Source organism: Macrotis lagotis, chromosome X (assembly GCF_037893015.1).
Source record: "Macrotis lagotis isolate mMagLag1 chromosome X, bilby.v1.9.chrom.fasta, whole genome shotgun sequence".
Classification (NCBI taxonomy): domain Eukaryota; kingdom Metazoa; phylum Chordata; class Mammalia; order Peramelemorphia; family Peramelidae; genus Macrotis; species Macrotis lagotis.
This window is the reverse complement of record NC_133666.1, coordinates 355,111,709-355,133,326: the sequence shown is the minus strand read 5'-3', so window position 1 is coordinate 355,133,326 and position 21,618 is coordinate 355,111,709. Positions and strand designations below refer to the sequence as shown.

General features: G+C 35.5%; 1 protein-coding gene and 1 pseudogene across 2 annotated transcripts in view; both read left to right on the top strand.

The window, feature by feature from the left end:
- ZNF622 (zinc finger protein 622) overlaps positions 1-6,878 on the top strand; it is a 29,290-nt gene extending 22,412 nt beyond the window's left edge. For both annotated transcript variants that reach the window (XM_074207557.1, XM_074207556.1), the window contains exon 6: positions 6,172-6,878. In XM_074207557.1, the coding sequence (XP_074063658.1) occupies positions 6,172-6,299 (128 nt within the window). In that variant the 3' untranslated portion in view covers positions 6,300-6,878. The remainder of the gene's footprint in view (positions 1-6,171) is intronic.
- Positions 6,879-6,968: 90 nt separating this feature from the next.
- On the top strand, positions 6,969-18,822 carry LOC141502698 (BTB/POZ domain-containing protein 7 pseudogene; annotated as a pseudogene).
- The last annotated feature ends 2,796 nt before the right edge of the window (positions 18,823-21,618 follow it).

Here is a 21,618-nt window from a genome sequence, read left to right as displayed (position 1 = left end):
TCCCTCCTGGTTTCTAATAGAACAATAGTGTTCCATGACATACATATACCACAGTTTGCTAAACCATTCCCCAATTGAAGGACATTTACTGGATTTCCAATTCTTTACCACCACAAACAGGGCTGCTATAAATATTTTTGTACAAGTAATGTTTTTACCCTTTTTCCTCATCTCTTCAGGGTATAGACCCAGTAGTGGTATTGCTGGGTCAAAGGGTATGCACATTTTTGTTGCCCTTTGGGCATAGTTCCAAATAGCTCTCCAGAAGGATTGGATGAGTTCACAGCTCCACCAACAGTGTAATAGTGTCCCAGATTTCCCACATCCCTTCCAACAATGATCGTTACCATTTCTGGTCATATTGGCCAATCTGAGAGGTGTGAGGTGGTACCTCAGCGAAGCTTTAATTTGCATTTCTCTAATAATTAATGATTTAGAGCATTTTTTCATATGGCTATGGATTGCTTTGATCTCCTCATCTGTAAATTGCCTTTGCATATCCTTTGACCATTTGTCAATTGGGGAATGGCTTTTTGTTTTAAAAATATGACTCAGTTCTCTGTATATTTTAGAAATGAGTCCTTTGTCAGAATCATTAGTTGTAAAGATTGTTTCCCAATTTACTACTTTTCTTTTGATCTTGATTACATTGGTTTTATCTCATGGTTAAATTATTAAGAAAATGACATTTATGTGCAAAATCAATGGATCAATCCTAGAGCATCCTAGAAGGGGGAAAAGACCATTTCTGGGATTGGATTTGATGAGTGAATGACTATCTAACAGAATAGATGATATGAAATTTCTAAATATGGGTCAAGACAAGGATTTTTTAAAAAGAGGGATGATGATGATAGCTAACATTTCTGTAGGTATGTTCAGGTGTTACAAAGCACTTTACTCATAAGGGATATGTTCTTATTGTCATCATTTTACAGATGTTTTACAGAAGCAAGTCTGAGAGATATTAAGTGACTTTACCCTAAGCAATACAGCTAGTAAATGTTTCAGGTCTCCCTGACTCCAAGATCACTACTTTAACCACTGTGTCTCCCTACTTGGTTAGAGAACAACAATTGAAAGTACATTCAGGGTATCCACCCTGAGAAGGAGTAGCCTGTGAGAAGAAGTTAGGATCAGATTGGAAATGGCACAAAACTTGCTGATTTTAAAGGTGGAAAATGCAACAGTTTTTATGGCAAATTTAAATATTATAATCTTGATTATGAGTGGAATAGATTTGCCCATGAAATGAAGAATGAATCAGAACACAGATCCCCAAGAATTTGGGTTTCATATACAAGAAGCTCATCTTAAACAGAAAGGCACAGAAAAAAGTTAAAATGAGGAACTAGGATAAATATTATTATGCTTCTTTTTGGGAATTGTGGTGGTCAGTCATGATTTCAGATAAGGCAATATGAAAGTAGGCATTATCAAGAGTTACTAATTTGAAAAGGTGAAGAGGTGCTCTTCTTTTTGCTATTATTACTTTGTTTAAATAACAATTATACAATAATTAATAAATAGTAACATTTATATAGTATTTACTTTGCACATTGCAGTGTGCTAACATATCATAATTATTATCTCATTTGATTTTCACAACAGCACTGGGAGGCAGGTGTTATTACTATTCTCAGTTTTCAGAGTAGAAAACTGAGGTAGACAGTTTAAGGGACTTTCCAAGGCCACACAGGTGGTTAAATTTCTGAGACTGGATTTGAACCAGAGTTAAGACTGACTGCAGGCCTAGTATTCCATTTGCTTGGCCACCCATTATTATTATTTAATAAAATGTTCAAAATATTAATGGTGGCTGGAAACCCCAAAACCATGGGCCATGTAAGGTCCAATCAAGGCAATTGTAGGCAGGACTTGAAATTCAATAGATCTAGGAGCTTTTTAGAGATGAATTGACCAAATATAGCTTGTGATGTTATAAATTGACATCTAGCTCTTGGCAGAAAAAAAGTTTCTCCATCCCTGCTATAAGACAAGAAAAAGAAATTAAGGAAATAAGAATTCAGCAAAGAAAAAATAAGACTATAAGAATTTATTTTGAAGACTGAAGGCAAGAGGATAGTATTGTGAGGTAGAATTGCAAAGACTTTTTCAGCTAACTTACTGGATATATTTGTGTGAGTGAAGATTTGAGTATGACTGAGATTGCAAATTTGAGTGATTATATTTTGGCAGAAATAGGGAAGTTAGGATGAAAGAAATTGATTTAATGGGGAAATAATCAGGTTATATTTCAACATGTTGAATTGGAGTTCCTAGAGACATTTATTTGGAAATGTATGGTAGGCAGTTAGTGATTTCTTACTTGGAAAGAGTCTAGAGATAGATACATAAATCTGAGAGTAAACTGCATAGAAATGATAGTTGGAATTATGGGAGATGATGAGAGCATGAATGAATGAAAGAAATGTATGAAAAGGCATTTAAGTGCTAATCAAGCATTATTGCAATCTTTAGGGATACAATATTCATTGTTGTCAGGGAGCTCATAGCACTTAAGTAGAAAGGGCTTTGATGCAGGGAGGATGGAAAGACCTGGTGGTCCTCCCGATACACTAGCAGGTTAGATGATGCCTAATTACTGAGAAACAAACTAATAAGAAAAGATTATTTGCAAGGAATTGCTGGGAAAATTGGAAAGCAGTGAAGGGTATAATGACAAGGCAAATTATAAGACCCATTCAACCAGAAGGTAAAGTGGTAGGACAAATGAATGTATTTGTGATGGTCCTTCATATAGGATTATAGTTCTACTGGGTATATTTTGGTAAAAAGGGGACCTTTTACTTTATTGAGGACTTCTTAAAATATAAACCCAATAGTGAGGATATTAGATCAAACAGTATGAGCAATTAGTAACTTTTCTCAATTAGAAATTCCTTTCCAGAATAGTTGACTTCACTGACAATATTTAGCAGGTAGGTGTATTCATAGTCCCTTCATTATTGAATAGTTTAATTTTTTCTAATTATCTATGCTAATTTGAGATATAGTTATACCTGGGATATAATTTGTATTTACTTTATTGGTGATTTGAAACATTTTTTCATATGATTGTTGATAATTTGTATTATTGTGAAAATTGTTAGTTCATTTCCTTTGATCCTTTATTTACTATTCAGAGTAACTCAAACTTGTTGAATTTTGGATATCAGGCAGCTAGGAGGCAAAGTGTAGAGTACTGGACCCGGAGTCAAGAAGACTTAATTTTTAATCTTCAGACATTTAGTAGGTTTGTGACTCTAAAGCAAGTCACTTAATCTCTGACTGCATCAGCTTTCCCATCTACCTTCCAGGGTTGTTATGAAGATCAAACAAGATAATAATTATAAAACATTTAGCAGAGTTCCTGATGCATAGTAATCACTATATAATGATAGCTATTATTATTATCAAATGTGTTTGATGCTAAGAGCTTTTCCTGCCAATCCATATTTCTAGCTACAATGATGTATGAGAAGACCTATTTTAAATAAAAATGAAGTTATCCACTTTGTCTTTTATAATTTCCATCATTCTCTTTTCTGATTACAAATTATTCTCTTATGCATTGTTGTGAAAGATATGACTTGTCATTATTTTCTTAATTGCTTTATGATGTGACTTTATATATTTGTCATTTGAACAGTTAAAAGTTATTGTGATATTACATATAATATAAAATAGTTTAAACCAGTCTTCCTTTAAGCTTCTTTCTAAGTTACTTAGCAGTTCTTGTCAAATAATTTTTCCACATTAGTTTTTTTAAAAATTTGTCTGACACCACACTTCATTTTTGCTTTAAAGTTTTTCCTTATCTAATCTATTAGCACTCAGCTGATGTCTTTTTTTAACCAGTACCATGTAATTTTGATAATTAATGCATTGTAACATGAGATCTGATAATGCTATCCTTCTATATCTCCCATTATTTTAGGAGAGACATGATTTAACTTGGAATTCTTAAACTTTTGTGCCTCAGTATGAACTTTTCTAATTTGTCTGGCTCTATAAAGTATCTCTTATTGTCAGAGGCACCACCATGGATGTTGTCTTTTAATTACTCTCCAGAAACTTGTAAATCCAATCACTTGACATCTTGTTTTTACCTCCACCACATCTTTCTCTTCTCTACTTAAATAGCCACAGACCCTAGTTCAGTCCCTCAGTATTATCACCTCTTACCTGAACTATTGCAGAGTTCCTAGTTGGTCTTCCTGATCTAGGTTTCTTTAGTCTAGTCCATCCTTCACACAGCTACCAAAGATATTTTCCTAAAACATGGATTTCATCATAGCATTCACTTATTCAGGAAACATTACTCCCTATTATCTGTAGGATCAAATATAAAACCCTCTGCTTGGCACTCATCCCTAAAAAAATATAATCTAATATTCGAGTTCAACTACACATTTCTTCTCCTTCATGCTGTCTAGTCAGTCTCACTTTACTGTTTCTCTAACAAAGCATTCATTTCCCATCTCTCTTTTCTTGTACTGGCTATCCCTAACACCTGAAGGATTGTTTTGTTTTTTTTGTTTTTAGGGATGTTGAGATCTGGGTATGTTTGTAGGGAAGGAACCAGTGGATAGAGCAAGGGAATAAATGAAGAAGTAGAGGGATCTGGGGAAAAAAGAATATAAGAAAAAGATTGACATTTTTAAGAGAGGCACTTCTTTGTCCTAGTCTATTGGAAATAAAATGATATGTTGTAGCAAAATGCTTTTTTTAACCCTAAAAATATTGATGAAAGAAGGTTATACTGAAGTCATTAAGTATCACTTCTTGGAAAGTCTTAATTTTTTGTTTACTGTATTCATAAAATTATGAAATTGGGAGGGGCCACCTACTCTGAATTTCTAATTTGTCTTTTTTTTTTATCTGAATACCTACAGCTTTACTGGAGTGGTAATTCTTTTTGTTTGGCTTGAAAGTGTGTGTGTGTGTGTGTGTGTGTGTGTGTGTACACATGCACCCTACATAGGGTGTATTTGATATAACATTCTTGAGTTTGTGGATCTTAAACTATGTCAGAATTTGATTAATGTAGAAAGTGCTTGCAAACTGCCATTTTATCAGCAGATTGAAATTTTCTTTATTACTTCCTTTTAAGCCCCATTTTCTGACAGAGATCACCATCCTAAATTTACTGTGCTATGGCTTTCCTAGAGATGTCTCAAATGATAAGATGGGAGAAAGAGGTTTTTTTTTTACTTAAAGATTTTATTTATTTTGAGTTTTACAATGTTTCCCCTAATCTTACTTCCCTCCCCCCACCCCCCACAGAAGACAGTTTGCCAGTCTTTACATTGTTTCCATGGTATACATTGATCCAAATTGAATATGATGAGAAAGAAATCATATGCTTAAGGAAGAAACATAAAGTATAAGAGATAACAAGATCAGACAATAAAGATATCAGTTTTTTTTTTCTTAAATTAAAGGCAATAGTCCTTAGTCTTTGTTCAAATTCCACAGTTCTTTCTCTGGATACAGATGGTATTCTCCATTGCAGACAGTCCCAAATTGTTCCTGATTGTTGCACTGAAAGAGAGAGTTTTTCAAGCACAAAGATAAGCTTTAAGGTGCCTAGAGCTGCCTTCCACTTTTTGGAAATGTACAAATAACCTTTACACTTTTTTTTATGATATACTCATATGTAATTAAAAAGAAGTTTCAGATTTTGCTCTTGTGGGACTTAAGATAAAGTCCACACTTGTTGCAACTCTTCATGAAGAGATTTTTTTGAAGAGACCAGGAGGATAAAATCAACAACAAGAAATTGCTAAGCTTAGAAAACCTGTCAACTTGAAATTCCTAAAATTTCTGATTTATCTGCTTTGCAAAATAAGTCATCTTGATCTACTGAGTGAGAATTTCAAGCAAGTGAAAAGGCTTAAGTGGAGAGTAACCTTTTGATTGCTTGGAAAGCTCTGGGCAATTAAAATGTTTTAAAATATCACACTTTTAGAAAGTTATATAATCACTTGTTTATAGCAAAGACTGATTTCATATCCTCATAAGGAATTGCTCCTTTTGCTAGGCACTTTATGTGCCTTTGTGTCCTTAAATGTTTGACTGGTATTATATGCACCATAAGAACTGGATTTTGTACAAAGCAGTTTTTCTTTGTAACTAGAAATACTTATTCTTGTTTCTTATCCACAGGAGCCACTCATCTGCGGGAGCGTGACATGCAGTATGTCCAGAGGATGAAATCAAAATGGATGCTAAAGACAGGAATGAGCAACAATGCCACAAAACAGATGCATTATAGGGCTCAAGTGAGGTTCTAAGTGACCCTTTGGCAGTGTTAGAGGTAGGGTTCAGTGCAATCTCATCACTTCAGAAGTTCCTGATTTGTCTGGGAATCTTGATGTCTGATAATGTGGTAAAACCTCAACTGCTATTGCACTATTCCCCCCACCACTTTTATCTTTCATAATACTGAAAATTATTCAGTTTTTAAATGTCATTTCTGTCAAATTCTAAAGGCCTTATATGATATACAGAATTAAATATGCTCAAGTGATCACTGTGCTCAATAACATGGATTAGCTTGGCAGCTTATTCTTTTAGATAACTTTATGTGTCAGAGACCAGTATATGCATTGAAAGAAATGACTGAGAGACTTTCAAGATGACTTGGCAAATCCAATCTTAGTTTAACTTCTAAAACAACAGTTTCTCACATCATGGTGTGGCGGAATAATCCATGTGCCATTTATGGCAGTTTTGAGACTTAAAATTTCTCTGAAGAGAATTGGACTTTTCACCTCTCCATAAAGTTTTTATGACTATCTCTGCTGGTGCTGAGATAAAACTGCACTGTGTAGTTTCATTAAACCAGAACATCCTCCAGGAGGCATTTCAAACTTTTTTGCTTACAGAGTTTTCATTTCTATAGCTCATCTCAAAACAGGTGACAGTACTATGAATCCAAAGCCTTTTTGAACATTGGAAACTAACAACTTCTTTTCTCAATTCTTTACTTGTTTAGCATGTACTATGTGGAAAGTATGTATAATACTTCTAATTTTTATTCTAGAAATAAATCTTCTCTTCAGAAAATAGGTATGGTGTCTTTAACCAAAATCTTAATTCAGACAGTTCATAGAATGTATAAAATGCCAAATTGAATCACATAAATCAGTGCTACAACTTTCCAAGAGGTAGCAAGCTATATTTTTGTGCGGAATATAGCTAACCTACTAAGAGTTAAATGTCAGAAAGTTAAACATGTAACCCAGTATATGTCCTATTTTCTTTATTATTCCATCATGATTGTTATTCATGTTTATATTGAAATCTTTCCTGAGTCTGATTGTTTTTAGCTTCTTCCATCTTTTTGGAGGACATGACCCTTTGTCAATTAGTATTGGCATCTTTAAAATGAATGAGCAGCTTGGCACATAATGCTTGTTGAATTAACTTCTTGATTTTGTAAACTTTTATCTTTTTCCACTGTAGAAGGTGGGAGAAGAATAGAGACTTTCTTTGTCTCACTGGGCTTTTCTCTCTATTCTTGTTTATCTTTCTTCTTAACATATTCTTCTTCCCAGACTGGAAAAAGTTCTGAATTAACATGCTTTTGGTTCCCAGACTCTTCTTGGGTATATGTCTGTACACGTAGATGAAGCCTTGTGAACGGTAGGCAAGTCGATGGGGGCAGAACTCTTCTTAGAATTTAGAATTATATAGTTCAGCTAGTTCAGTACTGAAAATCTTTGCCTTTTCATACTTTGATATTTTGTCCTTAGAATTCACTGTTCTACAGGTGTTTTGTTTTCAATTATTAAAGAATCTAACCTGAAATTCTAAATAACTTACTTTGAAATTAGGAAATTATATTTTTCTACATTTCTTATGTACTTTGGATGCAGGTGTTTAAAAACCAAAAACTAAACTCCTATCCCATTGCTTGAGAGAATAATTCAAACTCTGGATATCAGAGTAATGATAAGAGCTCTTCTTTGACAGTACCAAATTAGTGTTGTCTGCTGTGGCTGACTGGAAAAAATATTGTGTGACATTTCCCTTCTTGGGGATGGGACCAGATGGCCCTAGTGTGTTACTGCAACAGTGAGACATCATGACTGGGATCAGAAGTGAGAGTATAATTTTGCTCCCTTCCATGCATGCCCCAGAAACCCCATGCTTCCTAACTGTTTCAACTTCCAGGACTGGACATAAACTAGAAAGAAAATTTCAACAGCTTTGGATAAGATGTTTTACTTTACTTAATAGTTCTCAGGTAACTTGCTTCATATCCAGGAGCCAAACAGCGAGAAGGAAGAGATGCATTGGAAGAGTACGCTTTTAGGAATGCATTCATAAGTAAATGTTGACTTGACCTTTTATGCCTTAAGAGGAGAGGAGACTCCATCAATATTGGCATAATTTTAAGTTTTCCTTGTCATTTTTCAGTGACCTTTCCAAACATTTCATCTGCTTTGCTCATAGGTTTGACTAAAATTGCAAATCTCAATAAAATCATTTTAAGCATGTTGGAACTTCTTTCTGAAAATAGGAGTTTGGGAAATCTGGTAAATAACTTGAAATAAGTAACTTTCTGAATGGATTTTGAGGACTGATTCTGAGTCAGAAGGTCTAGGCTTCAGTCCCAGTACTCATAATGGTTATGAATAGGTTATTGAGGTAGGAGCCTAAATTTTTTTTCCTTAATGAAAGATAAATAAAACTTTAAAAAATTAGAGTTTGCATCATGTTAGTAAAAAGAAATGTTAGCTGTAAATCATTTGCCAAAACCTCACAAGTTTGGGCATCAACAATTTGGATTTTAAGATAATGTATGTAGGTATATACAGAGACTTTTCTGTCTGATAGTAAAGCACTAACATTCCAAGAAAATAAATGCTAATAGGAGAAATTGGCAACGAACTGGAGAAAAATTTATAAATGCTTTAATGATTCCAAAAGAATAATTTGTAATTAGTACAGCAATTATATGCCTCATTTAAATTAACCTTTGTAATATTGGTCGAGGGGAGGGAATGCGATGAGTTTTCTAAGGGATAATGTTTGGAATACTAGCCTCAGACTTGTGAGGAAAAATCTTTGCAAGTCTTAAAGCAGAATGTCATAAACAGGATAGGAAAATTTTAGAGCAGGAAGGGACCTTAGTGTTAATCTAGGCTTAGCCCTTAATTTAGATGAGGAAGCAACTCTAGAGAGGAAACATCCAAGACCACACAAAGTATTTGTAGCTAAACTAGGAGAATTCTTCATCTCCCAACCTTCTATTATTTTTACCACAAAGAATTGCAAAGAGAAAATTATTTTCAGTTTTGAAATGACTGATTTGCATATAAATAATTTACTGATTATAACTTCTACCTTTTAAGGGGAAATAGCAAAACACTACTGCTTAGGGGCAGTTAGAGTACTGCAGTGGATCGAGCAGTGACCCTGGAGTCAGGAGGAGCTGAATTCAAATCCAGCCTCAGACACTTAATAATTACCTGTGTGACCTTGGGCAAGTCACTTACCCCATTGCCTTGTTAAAAAAAACACCACTGCTTAGATCTTAAAGTAACAAAAAGACATTTTCACTGCTAACAAAGGAAATCTAATAATCTTAACATCATTACTATCCTAAATTGCATATAGCAAAATAACCTTCATTTAAATTTTGTACTACTTTAGTCAAACCCCTCCTATTACTCCATATCTTTTTAAAAGCTCCTTTAGAGGTAGGACTTAAATTTATGTCTTTGTATTCCAGCATGTTTCACCAGGTATTTGTACATAGGTATTTAATAAGGTTATTTTGGGGGGGGGGCATGTATTAAACATGAAGAAAATTTTCCTTGACAACATTTTTGATATAAAAGGATATTAATGAAAGATATAACAACCAGTCTAAATGTTTATCAGTCAGTGCAGACCCAGCAAGAAGACTGGCTAGGGTTACAGAAAAGAAGAAAATATGAAGACCGAAAGGACAGAAAGAGAAAGCAAAGATAGAGTTCAGGCCTGTCATTTATTAGTTTCATGCAGTTTCCTAAATCTCTAGAGACTCATTTCACTTAACTATAAAGTGAGAAAAATAATGCTTGTTCTACCTATCTCAGAGGGTTGTATGAAGAGGACTTTGTAAACCTGAAAATGCTACATAAATGGGAGCTATTATTTTTATTAGTTCCATCAAAGTCTTTCACTAACACCTTGTTGCATGGAGGTGAACCTCCTTCAGTTCTAGAAAATCACATCAGTGGAACTTCTAGTAGGTTTTGTTGAGTTGAAGAGGTTTCAAGTACAGGCCCATTGATAAAAAATTTTTTTTTTCTGAGTGCCAATCTAGCTAAGCTCAGCTCATCATCATCTTAACTACAGGGTGATAACCAAAACAATTCTTCAAGATTGCCAAAGTCATAGGTGCAGTCTGTATTGTTAGGAAATGTACTTTGGTAAAGTCACAAGTCCTTGAAGTATTGGAGTGAATATTAAGAGGAAAAGGAGAGGGAGCAGAGTGGCCCTTCTTCCCTATACAACAGGAAAATCCAATTACCTGTAGCTAAAATTCACATCTGAGACCCAGATTTCCAACAGTTTCCCTGCCTCCAGTTACATATTTCCTTGAGGTTTTGCCTTTCAATCATGTCCCTTCCTTACTGCTGTACAACATACCCTTTGACCCAGACTTATTTGTTGCTGTTTCCCCATATTTAAACTTAGTTATAAACAACTAAACCTAGTAAAAGTATATTGTGAACCCAGTTAAAACACAAGCTTAGTTTAACCAGTAACATGTTGTTGAATAATATAAAAAAATTGGTAACTTGTGAATATTAGAAGAGCCCAACATCTCATAGGATGATATGTATATAAATTAAAGACATATCCATGCCACAAAATAAATTTCTAAGAGCCCATACTCCTTGCTTAATGCCTGTAACCAAAAACCTTTTTTGAATTCCATGAGAAAAGAGATCTAAATTTCAAAAATAAACGTTGAAAATTTTGAGGGCAGGAGGAACCTGGTCATAAGCCATTACTGAAACAGGATGAAATGGATGGTAAAAATCCTGGAGAACTCGTAAGCATTGGAAAGGACATTGAAAGACCTCATAGCTCCAGTCTATAGAGTATGTGATAGGGTGTGAACATTTTTGTTGGTACCATAGCTAGCTTGCAACAGAAAATGATTTTCCTTTCTAAAGACACACAACAAAATGAATTCATATATTCACCAAACTACTATTGGTCAGGCATGATCATAAAAAGAAAATGTAAACTAACTTCAAATCTACCATTGAAATAAGTTCCATATTACAGTAATATTACATATTACATTGTCATGAAAAGCTCCTATAATAATAGTGCTTAACACTGTTTTTGCAAATTCAGTGAAGTGGAAAGAAGGCTGTTTCCCACAGGTGTGCACAGATTGCCAGAGCCAGTTATAGGTCAAACAGCAAAAGAGAGTTGAGATCATTGCTATAAGCCAAAGAGGCAGATTGTAGAGAAAATTAGGTCTAGATTCTTAGTGATAGTATTAACTGTGACATGTTTAGTACCTTAAAGTTTGTAAAACACTTTATATGTATTATCACCATGTTACAGATCAGGAAACAGATTGAATGATATATAGTGACTTACTCAAGGTCATGTAGGGAGTGTGTGTGTGCCAGGAAGAATTTGGATTCAGGTAATTCTGCCTCTTAACATGTTAATCCACCCCAATTTGTAGAACTGCTTAATTTGTTTTATGTGAAAGTAGGTATAGGACAAGTAGCCTAGGCCTGTATATTTCACTTTAGTCTTGGAAATATGGCTTGTAATATTACCTCTTAACTCACATGGAGTACATCTAGACCATTCTGAGTTCAAGTTCAGTTCCCTTTGCATATGACTAAATTTACTTAGAACCATTATTTTAAGACACAAACTCTTCCAAGAAGGCAGATTCCTTAGTTTGAACTAAAATCCTAATATGCCTAGATCAGACACCTTACACTAGCTATCACATCTCCTGATGTCAAGACATGACAGTAGTCAAGAGCCATTTGGAGATAGCTAACATTTCTCTATTACCACTAGTATTTTCAATAGTCTTTGCTGGCAAGCCACACTTGAATATGCACCTTTATTTCAGATTGTGGGAGTCCTCAGGGAAACTAGTGATTTTACTTCCACATTCTGGAAGTGGTTCTTTACTGGCTAATTCATCTCTTAGCTCTCTCCCTTTTTATTTGGCATTCTGGGAGGGAATGGAAGCTCCTCACACTATACTCCTCAGTACAGTCAGGACTTCGTGTCTGGAAACACGAACAGGAAAAAGATCTTAGATCATCTGGGTCAATTATACCATTTTACCCAGGAAGAAACTGAAGCCCCCAAAGGTGAAGGAAATGTTTTGTTCAAAGATCTCCTGACCCTTAGGGACTTAGAACCAGATATTCAATAGGAGTTCTAGTCTAAGCTCCTCGAAAATACTTTTTTTTTTTTACCCAGCATGAATGTAAGACCATCCAGTGTTTCAAAAAGAACAGCCTAGAAACACTAGCATCAGTGTCTTATAATTTTGTCTCTCCAACTGAATTTTTAATTTGTTAGTTTGAGAGGGAAATCTTTTGCTGAACCTATAGAGACTGAGTTTTTTCTATAGGTAGTAGACCCTGTCGGTTCAATATCCAAAGCCCTGAGTTTCTGCTATTTAAATTATTTTTAATCAACTTTTAATGCATTGTTTAGACTGACTTTTGATTCGATTTCAAAATGGAGAACATCTCTTAAATTAGATATCCATCTATCTTTCAATGAAATGTGAGTGGAAGTGTTTTAGATAGATTTATTTTTTTTACACATTTATTTAGTATTTTCCCCTGGTTACATGTAAAAGCAATTTTTAACCTTTTTAAAACTGCATTCAAAATTCTCTCTCCATCTCTATCCCTCATTGAAAAGATTAGGATTAGGTTATATGTGTGTAGTCAAGCAAAACATTTTCATAGTAGTCATGTGAAAGAAAACAGATTTTTTAAAAATCTCAGAAAAATAAGTATGAGTTAATCTGTATTCAAACACAATCAATTCATCCCCTGGGGGTGGATAGCATTTTTCATCAGAAGTCCTTCAGAATTGTCTTGGATCACTGCATTACTGAGAATAACTAAACCAAATTACTGTTACTTTGTGCACAGTACGTTTGATTTTGCATTAGCTTATGTAAGTCTTTCCAGGTTCTTCTGAGAATAACCTGCTCATCATTTCTCTCAGCTGAATAGTATTCCATCACAATCACATACAATTTGTTCAATCATTCCCCAATTGATGGGCAGCCCCCGCAATTTCTAACTCCTTGCCACCAGAAAAGAGCTGCTATAAATATTTTTTTGGTTCATATATGTCCTTTTCCTTTTTGTATTTTATCTCTTGAGATACAGACCTAGTACTAGGTCGAAGAATATGCACAGTTCCTAACTGCACTACAGAATGTTTGAATCAGTTTACAACTCCACCCACAGTGCAGTAATGTCTCATTTTTCCCACATCCCTTCTAACATTTTTCATTCTCCTTTTCTGTCCTATTAACCAATGTAATAGGTATGGGGTAGTACCACAGAATTGTTTTAATTTGCATTTCTCCAATCAATAGAGTATTTTTTCATGTGGCTATAGATAGCTTTGATTATGTCATTTAAAACTATCTTTTGGTCATTTGTCAATTGGGAAATGGCTCAGGCTTTTATCAGAGAAACAATTCATATTTTTTTTAAATTTACTGTTGTTAACTATTTCCATCCTATTCCCCCTTTTTATTCTTTTCTCTCCCTTTTCACCCTATTCCTCCTCAAAAGAGATGGACTTATTTTTAACCGCTGAAAGTTCCATCTCACTTAACCTGACCCCAGATATGTAAGTGCTGTAAGTAATGCTTATTTTTCCCCACCTCCATTCAAACTATAGTTCATATTTAGTGATCTGTGGTGTCAGATCTTTATTTATTTCTTTATTTCCTAAATTACCTTTACTTATTAGTAGTTGATTTGCAGAATGCATGATTTCCCTTCATACCAAAGTGGTTCCAAATAGAAGGAATTCCAAATTGTATTACCTTTTAGGCCTTTTAACCTATTTTATATTATGGGTTGGTAATTCATGATGCCTCCTCTGAAATGGGAGTGAGGTAACCTTCTATGATGGACCAGTGACCTTCAAAATAATATTGGAAAAATTGTGCCTGACAAAAGACCACCTCCTCTACTATTCTACTCCCTAACAGGAGTATGGTATTTCAGTGTGGGAACATCGGTTGAATAACAGCGTCAGTTGAGTAACAACAACAGCTATAGTTTCTTGTCAGAAGTGTATTTTTAATCATACATCTCAGAACCAATCTGAAAATACTTGGATTGGTTTCATCTGGAAAACAGACTCCAAATCAGCAGAGCCACTAGACAATCATCACAGCTGGTCTTTACTGAGATTTTTTTTTTCCTCTTGGTTTCTTTATTCTCTATCTTTACCAGTCATATTTACATAAAAGAAAAGAAAAGTGTGGTATTTCATTACCACAATCTTCGTTTTCTCCTAGGCTTTATAGAACTCTAAACCTTTCACTTCAGTAATGTCAATTGAAATTCATTTAGGATATGATTAAACACATAATACCTTTCATGGTCAATTTCTTCTCTTTGTGTTTTAACAAAGTTTTATGCAAGTTGTATTTTAAAGGAAAGCCAGAATATACTCCTCTTAACTACTACTGTTTTCTGCCTACCTCATATTGATTTTAATAGAACTGGTCAATGCTGAGTGTTTCCTGGTTTCAGTGATGGTCCCTGAGGACCTTGCAATATTTCTTCCTTCCTTTTCCCAGGGGTGGTCTCTAAGCTATGTCTTGATAACTGAAAGAACAACAATAAAACCAGGAAATAAAATAAAATTTCTGTTTGATAAGATTGTAAATCAGCATTCATTTAGGAAAAAGTGGTAGGTGTTGGGTGCTGACTGAAAATGTTTCATTGATCAGGCTTCTAGGCCGCTTGGTATTTTTAGCCACCTAAGGATTCACAGATGAAGCCATTTTTTTTAATCCTTTAATAATAATGATGTAAGCTTTTGGCAAAAAAAAAAGTCTATATGAGTTTCTGTCAAAAGATTATTTCTGAATTCAAAAGATGATGATTTTATCATTTGGATGCAATTAATTTTTTTGTTTAAAGATACAAATAAAAGTCATTTGTGATTTTTTTAAATTGATGGATTTATGGTTTTAACTAAAAAAAAATGCAGTCCCAGATCATAAATTGCGGAAAGTTTCCCTCTATGGTTTGTAAATTAGTTCATAGGATCCAAGATAAAGAAATAGAAGGGACCTCAAGAGACTATCTAGTTCAATCCCCTTATTTTACAGATGAGATCTAGGATGTTAAATAACAACCAAGGTCACACAGGTAACAAACTTGGGATTTGAACCTAGGGCTTCTGACTCTTTTCTCTGTAAGTCACTGTTTCCTAAAGACTATAAATTAAAAGTGCTATGAAGAGTACATTTCAAAATAATAGCTAGCATTTATGTAGGGCTTTAAGTTTGAAAGGCACTTTACAAATATCTAATTTTATCTTTACTACAACCCTGTCAATGAGTTGCTATTATTTCCATTTTACAAATAAGGCAGAAGTTAAATAATTTGCTCAGGGACACACAACTAATAAATGTCTGATGTAGATTTGCACTCAGATCTATTTTGATTCTGAGCATGCTATCTACTCTGCCTCCCAACTGTTTTATAATCCTTTAAAGACATTTTAAAAAATCACTTTAAAAAACAAAAAAGCATCTTCTGAGGTCTGCATCTTCATTGTACAAGGGGAGGAAGATGAAGCAGAATATATCATTTCAGAGAGATTAAGTACCTTCCCTAAGGTTACAGAACTAGTAGGGGACCTGACTGACAGATTTGATTCTAGGTCTAGCAGTTTAAGGATTCCAAAGTACTTTTATCACAATCAGTCCATGAGGCTGGTAGACTAACTTGTTATTAGATTGTAGAGGGGGAAATTGAGTTTCACTGAGGCTGAGTAATTTGCCCATGATCACCTAGCTACTAAGTCTCTAAGCTTGGATTAAAATTAAGCTTTCTTTGGTCCAATTTTAGCATACTTGCTACTTCCACATGGTACCCCTGTTAACGTGGCAACCAAATCCCTACTATACTGTAGATAACTTTTGTTTGTTTTGGTGTTTTGGAAGGCAATAGGATTAAGTGGCTTGCCCAAAGGATAATGAACTGGGTGAGTATTGCCATATTTCCCCATGATTAAGATGCTCTCATGTATAAGATGCATCTTAATTTGGGGGCCCGCAATTTGAAAAAAAAATGTATTACATAAAGTTATTGAACTCAATTTCATCATGAAATTCAAGGACCTTCTACTCCTAGCTTTCAGGCATCTTTTGGGCAAGTCTGGTGCATAGAGACATAGTCCATTCTGTTTCATGAACCTGAAGCACTAGTTGCGTCCTTTGGAATCAGTAACTTCTTTTTCATCAGCAATTCTTCTGGCCTCCTGCTGAACCATCTTTATGGACACAGGAATCCCAATTGCCCTTTGCTCTTCAATCCATCTCTTCAATTCCCTCTCTAAATCAGGCCATTCAGCTGCCTTGTCTCTCATGGCCTTCTTCTGCTGGGGTGTTTTCAATAGGGTTTCTTCTTTCCAGAGTCAGTCTCAGATTGTTTTATCAATTGGAGTAGGACCAAACTGACATTCAGCAGCATGATTTCCATTCACTTTTACAAACTGGATCACTTTGAACTTGAATTTAGCACTGGATGAAAATCTTTTCTGAGCCATTTCTGGGCAGAATGTGGCAAAATGTTACCTAATACTGGTTAACAAATGCAAAACAAGCACAAAGACAGCAAGTGCAAAAAGGCAGGCAATGCAAATAAAAAAATCTACAGCAAAAAGCGCAAACAAGTACAAAAAAATTTGGAAATGCAAGTAAAAAAATCTACAACCACTGAATACGACACTCCCTGTTTTTAGACTTCAAATTTTTCAGAAAGGGTACTTGGGGAAATATGGTAAGTATCTGTGGTTGGATTTAAACTCAGGCAGGTCCTCTTGATTCTAGGACATTAAATGCTCTATCCATTGGACCACCTAACCACCCCAACAATTGAAGATAAGTGACATATCTTCAGATTGCTGGACAATAACAATAATAACAATAGTAATAATAAAATGCAAATCAAAATGGTGGCAAGGGGGACCCGTCCCAGTCACAGATCCCAATCCTGTGTGTGGCAGGAGCCGAGAGGGCTGTGTGAGAGAACGGTCCCAGCACTGGAATGGATGGACACTGGGGGAGGTGACAGCTGCAGCAGTAGTGAGAAGAGCTTGTGGGAAATGGATGAAAAAAACTTTTGGATCCAGGCTTGAAGGCTTAAAATGGATTGTGGGATTGTCCTCTGAAGAGCCAGCAGGTGAAATGTTTGGGTGACTGAAGAAAATGGGTGCTAATTCATCTAACTATCCCCATTCGTGTTCCCCAAGGGTAGGGGGAAATTCACAGGTCCAACAAACATTTATTAGAACATTATTCTCATCAAGGCTTTGGATGTGAATCAAAATCATATAGTCTTGACAATGACCGTGAAATGCCACAAGACAAGAAAAAGAAAACCTCTGGCCTTGCCACTCTCAAGAAGAAATTTATTAAACATCAGAAATCCACGCAAAGCAGATGCAAGAACTCTTGGGGTGGGATGTAAGAGATGTCAATGCATTAGTAGAGGAATATGAGGGAACAATAGCCTTAAAAGAGCTTTCTCTGCAAGTCAATTTGATCCAACTAGAAGCCCAAACACTGCAAAAAGATATGGCTTATCTTTATGAGTACAAGTACTGTACGAATGTAGACACATTTCAAGAAACTTGTTTTCCTATGAACGGGGCCATTTTAGCAGCAAGTTGTCCATTCTTTAAGACCCTGCTTTGTTCTTCCCCTGAGTATGGAGCAGAGATAATAATGGACATCAGTACAGCAGGTATATCTTTACACAGGAGAATTTGGAGTGGAGGACTCAAGATTTCAGAATGTTGATATGATATACCAGTGCAACTCACTGAAGAATTTGGAACACCAAATTCCCTTGATGTAGATATACATGGACTGTTTGATTATATGTGTTACTATGATGTTGTCCTCAGTTTTTCACCAGACTCTGAACTAGTTGAAGCTTTTGTTGGAAATCAGAACTGTTTAGGTGAAGGCCTTAGAGCTCACTAAGCTTTTATTTCAGCACGGTCCCCAATTTTTCAAAATTTATTACAAAGGAGGATATGGACTTGTGAAGAAATTACAGACCGAACATTGTGGACTCCCACTAGAATTATACTACATGAGTACATCATACCAAAAAAAAAATACGCTAAAAGTTTTTTAAACTGTATTATACTGATGTAGTAAACCTCTCAGTTTTGCACTGCAGCCCTTCTTGTGGGGAGTCTGAGTGAAAGTCAGGCTCTGGTAACAGGAAAGCCACTGTTCTTGGAATTTAACATGCTTGCTTGCACAAGGTATGAAATATATTCAATTTTCCATATAGATTTGTGTCAAAATTAGTAGTTGCATATTTTTAAAAAATTGAATAATTAACTCTAATCTCTAGTTAAAATGGTCACAATTTCAGGAAATTGTGTTTGGGACATTTAGGACTGTGATTTGATGTGGTCATCTATAACTCTGTCAACTATAATAGTATGAAAACTGACTTTGAACCTTGCTGTGCTCTCCAAATTTGCAGTGATTAAGTAGTAGGAATATTTGGCTTCAAATGAAAGCTGAAATTTTAACATCCAAAGTTCCAAAGACATCTTACAGTACTTTCTTTGGGTGCCCATGACCCTATCTGTTTATATTTTAATCTAAGCCATTACTTAAGAAATCTTTTTTAAGAGTGTTATGGTTCAGCATACTAATACAATTTTGTTTATATTAGAGATTTTTGGATACAAAACTGACCTCAGTTTATACTGAAATTCCTTTAACTTTTGTAATATGAAACATATCTTGTTTAATAATAAGTATTTGAAGACCTACTATGAATTATTTGCATACCTATAATGGACACAGGACTGTACTAGAAGAAGCCACCATGCTTTGTCTATCTCAAAAGGATTTTTTTTATGTTTATAGTTTATATTTTTTTTGCTTTTCTATATTTAATATTTATTTATTCTCATTTTGTACAAATGTTTTTTATACATTAATAAAATGTTCTTGTTTAAGAGTAAACAAAATACCCCTCCCCCCAAAAAATATACATTCACTTGAGCGATAAAGGGGAGAGAAAAAAATTAAAATTAAAAAAAATAATAATAGTAATAATTGTAGGTATGGCCAGGTGGTGCAATGGACGGAGCACCAGCCCTGGAGTCATGAGCACCCAAGCCCACATCCAGCCCCATGCACCCAACAATTACCCAGCCGTGTGACATGCAAGCCACCCAAACCCCACTGCCCTGCAAAAATCTAAAAAAAATGAAAAAAAGGAATAAAATAGTAATAATAGTAGTGTTGGCTAGGTGGCGGACAGAGCATTGGCCCTTGAGCCAGGAGCACCTGGGTCCAAATCCAGCCTCAAACACCCAACAATTAGCCTTCTATGTGGCCCCAGGTGGGCCACCCAGCCCCATTTGCCCTGCACCCCCCCCCCAAAAAAATAATAAAAAATGTGCTTCAGTCTTTGTTCCAACACCAACAACTCTGTCATGGGTGGATCACATTCTTTATGATAAGTCCATCACAAAAGTTCCATATTTTTCCAACGTTGCCATTGCTGATCGCAACTCCCTCCTTTCATATTTCTCCACTACCATGTACTATATTTTCTCTCTCCTTTCACTCTGACTTTGCTGTAGGGTTGCTGAGTGGCACAGCAGACAGACCCCTGGTCCTGGGGCCAAGAGGCCCTGAGCCCCCATACCACCCCTTAGGTCCAGCATCCACCTGGCCCTATGGTCCCAGACAGGCCATCCAATCCCAGCCCCTTGCAAGAAGTAAAAAAGAAAATGTGTTATATTTGACCACTCTCCCCCCATGGTCCATCCTCTCCTCCATCACTCACATCATCCCCCCTTCCCCCTGTCCCCTACCTTCTTACTCCAGATGCCTATACCCCCATTGAGTATATATGCTGTTTCCTAGCCACCTCTGATGAGAGTGAAGATTCCCTCATTCCCCCTTGCCTTCCTCCCTTCCATATCATTGCAATAGCTCATTGTAATACAGAAAAATCTTATATGAAATATCTTGGCCTATTCCCCCCCCCCCTTTTTCTTTCTCCCATTACATTTCCCTTTTTTCTATTAACTCCATTTTCACTCCATATTTTATCTTCAAATTCAGCTTTCTCCTGTGCTTCAACTATAAAAGCTCCCTCTACCTGCTCTATTAACTGAGAAGGTTCATATGAGTATTATCAGTGTCATTTTTCTATGCAGGAATATGTGCAGTTCATCATCAAGTCCCTCATATTTTCCCCTCTCCTCCAATCTCCATGCTTCACCTGAGTCCTGTATCTGAAGATCAAACCTTCTATTCAGCTCTGGCCATTCCAACAGGAACATTTGAAATTCCCCTGGTTCATTGAAAGTCCATCTTTTTCCCTGGAAGAGGACATTCAGCCTTGCTAGGTAGTTCATTCTTGGTTGCATTCTAAGCTCTTTTGCCTTCCAGTATATTATATTTCAAGCCCTACGAGCTTCCAATGTAGCTGCTGCTGAGTCCTGTGTGATCCTGACTGCAGCTCCACAATATTTGAATTGTGTCCTTCTGGCTGCTTGTAATATTTTCTCTTTGACTTGTTAGTTCTGGAACTTGGCTATAATATTCCTAGAGGTTGGTTTTTTGGGATCTCTTTCTCAGGGGTATCGGTGGATTCTCTCCATTTCTATTTTGCCCTCTGCTTCTAGAATATCAGGGCAATTTTCCTGAGTAATTCTTTGAAAATGATGTCAAGGCTCTTTTTCCTGATCATGACTTTCAAGTGTTCCAATAATTTTTAAATTATCTTTCCTAAGTCTGTTTTCCATATCAGTTGTTTTTTCAATGAGATATTTCACATTTTCTTCTAATTTTTCATTTTTTTTGGTTTGAAGTATTGATTCCTGATTTCTGGTAAATTCATCTATCTCCCTGAATTCTATTCTTTGTCTGAAGGATTTGTTCTCCTCAGAGAGTTTTCTTATCTCTTTTTCCATCTGGCCAATTTTGCTTTTTAAAGCATTCTTCTCCTCAATAACTTTTTGAACTGTTCTATCCATTTGACCTAAGCTGGTTTTTAGCATGCTATTTTCTTCAGCATTTTTTTGGATTTCCTTGACTAGGCTGCTGACTTCATTTTCATGTTTTTCCTGCATCCCTCTCCTTTCTTTTCCCAATTTTTCTTCTAACTCCATTTGATTTTCAAAGTCTTTTTTGAGCTCTGTCATAGCTTGATCCCAATTTCTATTTTTCATGGAGTCTTTCAATGCAGGAGCTTGTACTTCTTCATCTTCAGACTGAGTATATTGATCCTTCTTGGGATCATAGATAATATATTTCTCAATGGTGTTTCTCTTGTTTCTCTGCTT